This window comes from Epinephelus lanceolatus, chromosome 4 (assembly GCF_041903045.1).
Source record: "Epinephelus lanceolatus isolate andai-2023 chromosome 4, ASM4190304v1, whole genome shotgun sequence".
In the NCBI taxonomy this organism is placed as follows: domain Eukaryota; kingdom Metazoa; phylum Chordata; class Actinopteri; order Perciformes; family Serranidae; genus Epinephelus; species Epinephelus lanceolatus.
Window position 1 is genome coordinate 11,582,688 of NC_135737.1, and position 11,639 is coordinate 11,594,326.

Sequence of the window (11,639 nt, forward strand, 5' to 3'; positions counted from 1 at the left end):
TTTTTGGATGTGAACCCACTCTGTAGATTTAAACAGCTCATTCTAAGGTAACCAAAACACATATATTTTTAGTTTAAGGTGATTATACACTAAAGAAAACATAGCTGGAAATATTATATGCTATTTCTGGCAAGAAGTGCACTTAAATCCTACAAACTGGACCTTTAATGTAATTATAAAAGGTGACCTAAAGGCTATAAGATACTCTCTCTGGTTTCTCATGATGTGGAAGATTCTCACGTTTACACTAAAGGTGATCACATAGACTTAGTCATAATATTTCAAGTATAACCCCCCCCCCCCCCCCCAAAACAAAGCAGAGAGAAAAGCAGCGATTGTGAGGTTCTCAGATGAAAATCTTATTTTGAAATTCCTAACCGGATGTTGTTTGTGCTCACTCTAGCTGCTCTGACGTCGCGCCTTGTGCTGTGTGAGGAGCGGATCTTTACTTTCTCCGTCCAGAGTGCTCCAGAGACACTAATACCCCGCCAGTAAGAGGTTTACCTGCCCTGAAGCTGAGGTCTGTGTCGGAGGATTGTACGAATAAACTCCACTGATTTTATTTCCACACGAAAAACGGAGCGACATTTCATCCTGGAGGTAAATACCAGTTTATTTGGGGGATTTGTGTCACTTTTTTTCAGGGGTTTAAACGTGGTCAGAGGATGGTCTATGGCCGCTGCCTTTACCTGTTGAATAGACTCACTGTTTTCTATTATGTGAATGACAAAAAGAGGAAAAACTGACCGGTGTAACATTTTATTTGTTAACATAATAGCCTCGGCTTCACCACGCGTGACACTCCCTTTGGGTTCAATGTGCGCAGTTTCTCGTGGATTTATTATGGAGAAAAAAACCTAAATATACACATTTATTTCACTTTACTCCACTTTTTAGACATCCGTTGAAGCCTGACGTAACATGGACGTTTTTTAGTAGGCCTATGTTTTCTGCCGTTATATATTTGTCATACATCACAACAGTGTAGTTCAGTCTAACAATCCGGGTTATGATTATCTAATTTCTAAAAAGTAGGAGTTACAGAAGCAGGTAGATCTGCTGTTCCCGTGGGAAATCAGTGATGAGGGGGAAATATTACACAATTTTAAAACGCACCCAGTGACTCAGCCTACCTGCAGTGCTCCAGGAATAAACTCCTCATCACTGTTGCCAAAGACAGGAGGTCACCGCAGTCGGCAGGCAGCCAAAGTCCCGCTGCTATCTGACACAATGTTAAGTGCTCTGCTGCACACTTGGACCTTTAGGTTTGATTGTATTCAAGAACAGTTCCTAGTCAAGCAACGTGGTGAACACGTAGGGTGAGAGGAGGCTTTTGAGGGTCAATATTGAGCGTTTCAACCTCAGCATTCACTTATATTAGCCTGATTGGAAATAGCGCTGCTCTATCTGTGACTGGATTAGAGACTAGAATGAAACAGATTTGTTCCACTTGTGCCAATCAGTCAGCCGGAGAGAGTCTTCAGGAGGACGGCGATGATCTCGGAGGCTGCAGTTACATAACTGGGGGGAAGAGAGAGAGAGAGAGAGAGAGGGAGGGAGTTTACTGGAGTTTATCCTCGAACTATCATTTTACACGTTTTGTTTTGTTTTTGATTTCTGGTTGATTTACATTATAATGAAGAAAAGGGGAGAGGTGTTTAAGTTATTTTCACCGCCCTCAGAGTGGTCAATCACAACTTCAGATGACTCAGTGAGTATACACTGCGTCACTGGGGTTTTACATGAGTATTAACTCATTCACAGTTTTACTGATAGTTAACAGTGTGATGTTCTATGGGACGGAAATGAGACCTTTTTTTAAAAACTCACAGGCATATGGTATAATACAGTGTTGATCAACTAGATGACAGACGAAATCAGCTTTACTTTTTATGGTAAAAACAAACGGATTAGCAGACAACCAAAAGGCCTTTTTTTGGTCAGCAATCGCCCGCTGTGCGCAATTACGCATGACGCAAGAGACTGCGGAGGATAACAACAATGAAAGGAGCGGCGTGCTTCGTACGTGTGTGTTTGTCCTAGAAGATGACAGGGCTCACTAGCAGCCTAGTGGTTCACTGTTCACCGTCTGTCCTGCTGTAGGGGACACAGGCAGCAAATGGAGCCTGAGAGCAGAAACAGATGTCAGATCAGCCTCCTCTGTGGCTGATTGCATCATCAGCTGCGTCCCAGAAAAAAGGTGAAGCGTGGAGGAAAGAAACACCAACTAGCTTTCTGAACTAATTTCAAACAGTATTTAAGGAATGCTCACCTAAAGAAGAAATATGTTGGGTTGTATAGAAAGTGAGGATATATTTTTTTTGGCTTCTCAATTCTTCAAAGGGCAGTTTGAGGGCTCAGACTTGGTTTTAGGGTCACTTAATTTAGGGTGGGGCTAAAGGGAATATAGTACAGATTACAGTACAAACGTGTGTGTGTGTGTGTGTGTGTGCGTGTGTGTGTGCAGGATTGACAGACAGATTAGACCTGCCTGGGAACCGTAATGGCTGAACTGTAGGACAAACAAACATTCCTCTCTGCACTGAGCTTGAAAGCTCAGAATGAGGCTATGTATGTACACATGGATTGTGTGTGTAAGTATCTGATTGCATGTATTCAAAGGTCCAGTGTGTAGGATTTAGGGGGATCTATTTGCAGAAATGTAATATGATAAGTATGTTTTCTTTAGTGTATAATCACCTGAAAATAGGAATCGTTGTGTTTTTGTTACCGTAGCAGTTAAGTTTATATCTACAGAGGGAGCGGATCTGTGTTTATGGAGATTGGCATGTTGCACTGCCATGTTTCTATAGTGGCCCAGAACGGACAAACCAAACACTAGTTCTAGATAGGCCTATTTGCTTTTTCACATCTGCCACTGTAGTTAGCAGCCTCTCCGCAACAAGCTGAACTTTGTTTGGAAAACACTGTTTTGTATTGTGACACTGCTTTATTCAGCGTTTTTACCAGTCTGTTTTTGAGAGGAAGAGAACTTTGCAATTAATTCGGCTCCCAGTAAAAACCTGTACAATGAACACTGAAGGAATCCTAACCTGGAGAATTTTCAGCTGGTTGCAATCTGCAATCCTCATCGCTAGATGCCACTGTATACCCCCAAATCTTACACACTTCAGCTCTTGTTCTTACAGTACATCAAAAGGGACTCCCTTTCCACTTCTCCCAAATCACACAGCTCATACAATTTGTTTTCGTTTTGAATATTTTCGAATCTGCCAACACCAGTGGCTGCAAGACAGACACCATTTCAACATGTTTGGCTTCTTGTTAAGTGAGATGTAACATATGATTCAGTGCCAGACTTTTTTGTGATGCACTGCATGTGGCCTAAGTAGTTTCATGATGACAGTATGCAGTTTCAACAGACAGATTTATGACGCAATTTTCCTTATTTGGATGAACTATTCCTTTAAATGAACAGCTGAAGGGCAGGTCACCCTCTGAGTCAAACAGAATAATTCCCCTTGGGGAAATATCTTCAAAATACAACAGAAACAGTCTCTTCGACAGCTCAGAAGGACTTGCTCCACTCCTTTGAACCAGTTCTGACTGGTTTAGTTCTTCACTGGTATTATTTTTATGTGTATTTGCACTGTTGTGGTTTTGTCTTCTGGTTGTTTTTGTGGCCTTTAATGGAGCTGACAGTGCATGTCCTCCTGCTGACAAGTTAATGCTTAAATTAGACTAAACTGTTTAAGATCTCATCTCTAATATATCTGTGGCAATAAAAGCATTAGAGTGAGAACTAATCTGCCCTCAGCACAGTTTTTAATTGACTATCTGTGATGTTCTGTGAGACGTAACTCAGATTGGATTCCTTTAACCCCTGTATGTGTGTGTGTGTGTGTGTGTATTTAATGGATCCCACCAGGCACAAAGAAGGAAGTCACACCCTCCTTCTTGCCTTCAGCTTTTCCACATTGATCCCATAATTAAACCCAACCATCTATAGTCTTCACCAAACAGCTTTTTACCTAAACTTGACCATGTAAAATTTCCCTAACCCAAATATTCACATTTAAATACTGTGTCTTGTGGGAAAAACATTAGTACTGTATTATTCAGAAAACATTGTATTTTTTACTTCACTACATTTATCTGATGTTAATAGTTACTGGTTACTTTCCACATTAAGATTTCACAACTTAAACGTGATTAGTTATGTAATATGCTGCATTGTTTCAGATTACCCACTCATCACAAAAAAAAAACAGTTTATGTGAGGGTCATCTTTGTTTTTCCACTTTCCTCTATGAGTAAGATGAATATGAAGACTGCAACATAGACTGTATAAAATAATGGATGTAGCTATTGTGACATCACCCATTGGTTTGTGGTCTACCTTTCTGAAGGCTTGAGTTTGGCATTTGGGCTATCGCCATCTTGGTCTTTGGAACCAGAAGTGACCATATTTGGATGAAAGAGTGGAGCTGTGGAAGAGCGAGGGGTGGATCTGACTGAGAACCCAAGAACACTATGCACTGTTCTGACTTGTCGATCACAAGGTTGCTGTGCCCTAAGGCATACCCTGCTTTATCATCTATTTTAATCTAAATGGGACCATAATTTACAAAGAGAGTGTCATGTTGTATTGAAGAAGACTTCAAACTAGCGATTGAGACCATAAAATGATTACTGAGGTAATAAGTGACGTGAGAAGTAGGGTCATTTTCTCATTGGTTTCTGTACAATCATTACGTTCTCACACAATGGTTTTTATGATAACCTTCAAATTAGCACCCCACAAATGGCTTTATGTAGGCCTACTTAATTCAAAGTTACGTACCTAATGTAAAGTTATGAATGTTAGGTTTAGCTAAGTTAAATTACTGTTTTTAGGTTTACGTACCTCAAAATGACTCAAAGTTCACATGGTTCTGAACACTGTCCTGAGTTATGTGACCCATCAATCACTGCGACCTGTCTCCTAATGAGACTGCTTCCCGTTTTATTCTTTACTCTTGTTAGCGCATTGATGACGTGATCACAACCTTCCCAAATACGGGAGTTATACACAGATTACAGGTTCATGATTACATAGGATATGGGATTATTTTGGTGGATTACTTTTCATAGGACAATGTACAAACAGCGTACGGGAACAACCTAATACAATCAGACTTCTTTTTGTAACCAGTTTAGTCGGCTCCTGCTGGCCATTAGAAAGAACTCAGGTTTAAGGCACTTTGGCATCGGCTCCACTTTTTTTTAGAACTGGAGATAACTCCTCCTTGGTCTACAGCCATGCAAATGGTGCACTGAGCAAGATGCTAACATCTGCATGCTGACAGTGACAATGCTAATATGCTGATGTTAGAGTTATAATGTTGACCAATATGTAAGCTTGTTAGCGTGCTTACATTTACAAAACTTACTAAACACAAAGTACAGTTGAGGCTGACAGGAATATTACTAATTCTACAGGTATTTGGTCAGAAACCACATATTAAATGAAGTGAAATATTGACCAGCTGGTTGCACTTGAGGAAATAGTGGGGACACCACACGGAATAGGAAACACCCTCTGCGAACCACAAATTTTTGAACTAAATTTTCTGACAGTCTATCGAGTAGTTGTTGAGACGTACTAGCTGATCTGACGCCTCACTCCCTCCTCTGGAGCCACTCCTGTGGGGACGGTTATTCAGAACTTTGAGTCTCTGTCATTTACAATCATTTGGTTACAGTTAACAGTTTTTCCATAATATTTAAATGAATAGATCTCAAGTAAGCAGATTCTAACCAAATGTTGAGATATAGGAATTAAAATACTGCTGAAACAGTTTTATGTAACCTAGACATCTAAGAAACTTTGACTTTTCAACCAGATTTAGCTCAGTTCCTAACTAGAAGTGCATAAATGTCTTTTTAAGCAGTAATGTTGTTAATCTAGTATTTATTTTAAACATTTGTGTCCACAATGAAGCCAGTTTGGTTAAAAACATCAAAAGTATCTGAAGTGTAAATGTTAACATCATAGTAATCACTTCTGTATTAGTCATTCGTTTTCACTCAGTCTTTGGTGAATATAAACCTTATCGTCTGCTATAAACACTGCACTTAACTATAAAGTAATTAAAGTCAACTTTTGGATAATATGAAGATCTAGTTTCATGCAATCATTGCTGCCCTGACAATCAGGATTATTCCAGTCATGAGCTTTCTGGTCTTTTTATGTAACGGTAATGCTTTTGTCTGTGTAAATTAGACTAATACTCAATTAGTCCCACTTCCACTGAAAGCTTTGCAACATGAACAACTGGACTGAAGTGATTTCAGCATGTGTCCTGAAATCAGTTTTGAGCAACATTTAAAGAAAATCTGATAGCTAGTTTTGGGAGCATGTCCTCACGGGGCAGCTAACGTCATTCAGGGGCTACACATGAAATTCTGTTGAGCTCTACATATTGCAAAAGGAAAAGACTCCACCAAAAATGATGTATTGCTTTGGGTCGCTGACAGTTTGTGTTGTGTTTGGTTTCCAGAGAGCTCCCTGTGAAGGAGCTGCAAAAAAACGGTGTTATCAACTGCAGCTGATGAGAGTTTGTCCCAGAACACAACCATAGGAAGATAAAGGATTTTCAGATGAGCTGGAAATAATCAAAGCTGGGATCAAATTCATGTTCATTCAGTTCAAAATAACAACTACTGATTATGATTCAATCTTATTAATCCCAGACTCTATTTTCATTTTTAACTAACCTTCCTGTACTTTAACAAAATATTCCTGCACTGTGGTATTACTACTTTTACTCTGGATACTTCTTCCACCACTGTACTTTACAACACATGTTTATCTGTGTGAAGTTCGTAGTAACCTAAATGTGGACCCTGTGTGAACATTCACGGCACTATTTCAGTTGCCTCTGTGATGATGATGCGACGAAGACAAAAATAGTTTGTTGCTGTCATTTGAAAACTCAATTTTCATTGATTTTTATTAAGAAATTGTTTGAATAGTCAAGTAAAAAACTGAACCTTGAAGATCTTTCAAATCCTGAACCTGAGCTGAAAAACCCACATTGCTGTGATTTTTTTAGATAAAACAGACATCCAGAGACAAATAGGACAAATGCTGTATGTGTCATACTTTTATGGTTTAAGGATCCAAGTAGCAGTCCACACATACCTCACTGCATCTCCTGAGTAAACACTAAGTGGGCCTGTGAGCCTAAAGTCAGGCTGTCACATCATTACACACTGTTTTTTTTTAAAGCTCTGTCCTCTTATTCTTCCATTCATTTTATTGAAGAAGATTGCACAAACATATGTGTATGAGAATTTGCTTGTCCTGTAGTCCGTTCTATGGTGTAATATAAAGCCTACGGTTGCTGATAATATAAATAGATGTATTTCTTTGGCTTACTTCATATAAGAGAAAAAAAATCACATAAATATTTGGGAGCCATAGACATAGACAAAGCTATTGTGCTTAGAGTCCCCAAATGGCCAGAGGTGGCCCTGGAAGGCAGACATTACATTTTTTAAATTTTATGACAAAACCTCTGAACATAAAACAGAGCCCTTCTTTAAAGAGTTAAATACCAAAGGAATATTTCGGATGGTGATGGGCTCACAAGATCACAGAGCCCCTCTGGCAAGACCTGATCGTCATCCCATAATTCACAGTGTTGGTCTCAGGAAAAGAGACTTAAAGATGTTTCACTGACAACAGGCGGGTTGTTGCAGAGGCCAAAAGCTTTTTAAAACCAACAATTTCCATGCTGTAATTTGTGTTTCCACTAACTAAGCTGAGGGGTCCTTTGGGAATGCGTGACCAATTTTCTGCACTGATTCATGGACTAACTCACTGTTAGAGCAGCCTCAAGACCTCAAGTCACACATTTTCACACAATTATGGGGCAGGCGGACCCCTCTTAGCAAACACTCGGGATTCTCGGAGTGTTTTCCATCATATGTCCTCACTGAAAAGGAGATTATAAATCTCCTCCCGCTTTTATTCCTCTCTCCCCCAGCTCCTACCTCCTCCCTTCGCCCCATCTATCTCCCCTTCGTCTTTCCTCCCTCTGTCTTCATGTCTTTCTGACGCTCTTTTCTGTCTTGTTTCTCCTCACAGATCTCCAGTGTTTTGATGTCACATTCCTGAAGTTTTTTGAAGAACCCAGAAAGCTGACCCGACGGCAGACAACAAGGCTTGCCGGAGATCATAAACTTCATCCCTTCATGCCTTCTGTCTGAGGAGGGATAAAGAGTGTGTGTGTTTTGAAGAGGATCTGGTGTTTGCTTGGATATGGCTTTTCTGTGTATGAGAGAAAGACACAGAGAACTGATCTGAGGTCAAGGCCTTCCTCCTCCTCTCCCCCGGAGTCACATGACAGCGTGAGGCACAATCCCCGGGGTTGCTATCGCTACACTGACCGACCTAAATACTTGTATACTCAGTCAGAGAAGCAGCACAGACTGGATCTCTCAGTTGGGAGCAGAGGGAGCTAGAAGAGCTTCTTGCTTTACGAGCTGTTCGTTTACATTCAGCTTCATTTCTCCTGCTGGTGTTAATCACCCTGAGAAACTGACTGCAACTCAGTGAGTGTACCCAAGGACACTTCTCCTCTCACATAAAGAATTTTCTCTGAATCATCTCACGTCAACCTGCCAGAAGCAAAATGCCGGCAAAGACACCAATGTACTTAAAAACTACAACTCCAAAGAAGGGAAAGAGGCTGAGGCTTCGTGACGTCCTTTCAGGTGATATGATCAGCCCCCCTCTGGGCGACGTACGTCACAGCGCCCACGTGGGGCCCGAGGGGGAGGGTGACATGTTTGGAGACGTTGGTTTCCTGCAGGGTAAGATGGACATGTTGCCGACTCTGAGTCGGATGCAGGACGGGCGGTCTCACAGCGTGGAGAGACGGCTGGACGACAGCTTTGCCGCAAGACAGGACTCACACAACTATGCCTTCAATGGTTACCACTATCAGCACACCGCTGACGGCCTGCTGAAGACCACCATCTCCATGCCTGTGTTCATCGCCCATGAACAGGCTCCACCCAAACCCCCACGCCTCCACCTGGACGACCCCTCCCCATCTTCTTTGCCTTCCCAGCAAAACCACTTCCACCTCCATCGGCAGCCCACGGACACAAGCCACAAACAGGCCAATGGTCACACAGACAGCCACAGCCAGCTCTTTGAGAATGGCGTAGTGGGCCGTTTGGCATCAGAGCCCTGCCGTGACATCTCCCTCTCCCCCGCCATCCGCAGGCTCGTCCCCTCCTCTGGCTCCTTCTCAGAGGTCTCCTCTGAGGACTCCATGTCAGAAACCTGTGGGCCCCTGGACGTTCGCCGGGGCCTCAGCTTGGACTCTGATGCTGGCCTGAGCAACGAGGATCTGAGGAGTGAACGCAGTGATTCGCCTTGCACTGCCTTCCACCCAGCCAGTCTCACAGTCTCATCTGGGGTGTCGCGATCAGACTCTATGGCAGGGTTAGACCTAGATCTGGGCCCATCTATCATGGAGGACGTCCTGAGTATCATGGACCGCTACAAGAGTGAGGACAACCGTTGTGAGCTATGAAGAAAGATAGTTGCGATGTACCGATATTGTTTTTTATACATTGTTTAATAAATCCTTAAAGACTTTGTAAATATTTGAAAGGAGCACAAAGGATGGAGGAATGGAGGACGAAGACTCGACAGCTGAGTTCAAAAGTCACTGAAAGATTTAAGAAAGGTGAGAAGCAGTTGGACAATGGGATGCTGCTCCCTGACATGACAACAGCCAAGGCAACAGGCTGGTCCTGAGGAGCCTTTATCTAAGCTGAACCTCATTAACACATCACCATGTTATCACAAACACATTCCCCTTTTCGTTGGACAAAATAACAGCTACAACCCACATTGTACTGTCTCTTAATCTGACTTACGAGGAGAATTTCACTGCTTGTCAGTGGTTAAGAATTGCCAGCTGAGTCAGACATAAATGTGTCGAGATGGACTCTGGAAGAAATCAGCAGCTGTGAACAAAATTCAGGAGCAGCAGGACTCACTTATCCACTATGGAAACCACAGCTGCTGATAAATAATGTCTTACAACTTCAGAGGTTCAAATTACACATGCTCGGTCAGGCTGAACTGAACTGCAAACACACGTAGTTTTATCCTGAAGGGCATATTCTTTCCTAATTCATCTTGGCTGCCAGAACATTTTCAGAAGACTCAATATTAATATATTCACCAGTTTACTGTATTGATTCAATGCCAGATGAAATGTGAATAATTCTGATTTTACTGTACTTCTGTAAAAGATGAAGATTTAAGTTAAAGGTCCAGTGTGTAGGATTTAAGGGGAAATTGAATATAATATAGTAAGTATGGTTTCTTTAGAGTATAATCACCTGGTAATAAGAATAGTTGTGTTTAATTTTTTTGGGATGAGCCATTTATATCTACATCTCTGCGGATAATTTGACTCCTGATAAAAACCTCCTGAAGAGGGAACACTGACGGAATCCAGCTGGGAGTCCACGATTGGCACATGGAAAGTTGCAGCTGGTTGCAATTCACAATCCTCACCATTAGATGCCACCAAATCCTACACACTGCTCCTTTAAAATGGTCTCTAGACATTTCAGTGTCTTTCTTTTGATCAGAGGGAAACTGAAGAAGCTAATTCTGTAGGCAATATAAAGCTGTAAGTGTAAGAGATGTGCTGCTTTATAGATCATTTTTCAAATATTGGTCTTTTCAAAAACACTCTTCTTCCATTTTGTGGCTTACTGTCGGCCTCTTGAACATTCACTGTCTGCATTATCATGTTAGCCTATTATTCAAATGTCATTTATGCTGTATATATATATATATCACTGTAAATGCAAGAATAAAAGGTTTCTATAAAGAAAATTGAGGATTCATGGAAATTTTTTCACACATAAACATAATCACTGACATAATTGTGCCTGATAGTAATTAATAATCATATAAAATAAAAACAACTTTATTTGTTAAGAGAAGTGGTGGAGTGTAACTAATTACATTTACACAAAACTAAAATTTTGAGGTACCTGCAGGGGCGGAGCCAGACCTAGGGGAGTCCAAATAGTGTGCTTCCTTTGGGAGATTTTTTTCCCCCATTTTCAGCAGCTATATGCTCTATTTTCAAGCCATCTGAGTTAACAGAATGACTAAAAATCTGTACATCATTTGGGAAGAACACGATAGTTACCATGGACAAAATCATCTTGAAGAACCTACATCTAATTTTTCTTCACCTGTCTTTATCATTGTGAAACCATAACACAACAAATGTTAAGGATGACTAATTTTCACTCCTGCCACTTATTTATATCTGATTCAAATATTTTTGTCCACCTTGTTCAGCTTTGCTGTTCTTGTTATTAGCTGTATGTCTTTGTGTGTGTACAATTACATCAAGAAACAAAAAACAATAAACAAGGTCAAATTCCTTGTATGTTAACACATTGCCTACTTGGCTATTGAAGCTGATCTGAAAAAAACAACAACAAAAGAGTAAAAGAAAAAATATACAACACATTTTCACTAGATACATTAAGTACATGTGTGAGTAGTAGTGAAAATGAAATGCATTTAAGTCCATGGTGTGACTGCAGCTCTGTCCTCCCCTATTATAACTGATACTGGT

The 11,639-nt window shown here is 40.9% G+C and overlaps 1 protein-coding gene across 1 annotated transcript; it reads left to right on the plus strand.

Annotated features, from left to right (window-relative positions):
* Window positions 1-436: 436 nt before the first annotated feature.
* On the plus strand, window positions 437-10,879 carry LOC117260276 (cdc42 effector protein 3). Its single transcript, XM_033632234.2, has 2 exons — window positions 437-600; window positions 8,096-10,879. Exon 2 carries the CDS (start codon window positions 8,643-8,645, stop codon window positions 9,552-9,554), a length of 912 nt encoding a protein of 303 aa, XP_033488125.1. The 5' UTR covers window positions 437-600; window positions 8,096-8,642; the 3' UTR covers window positions 9,555-10,879.
* Window positions 10,880-11,639: the final 760 nt, after the last annotated feature.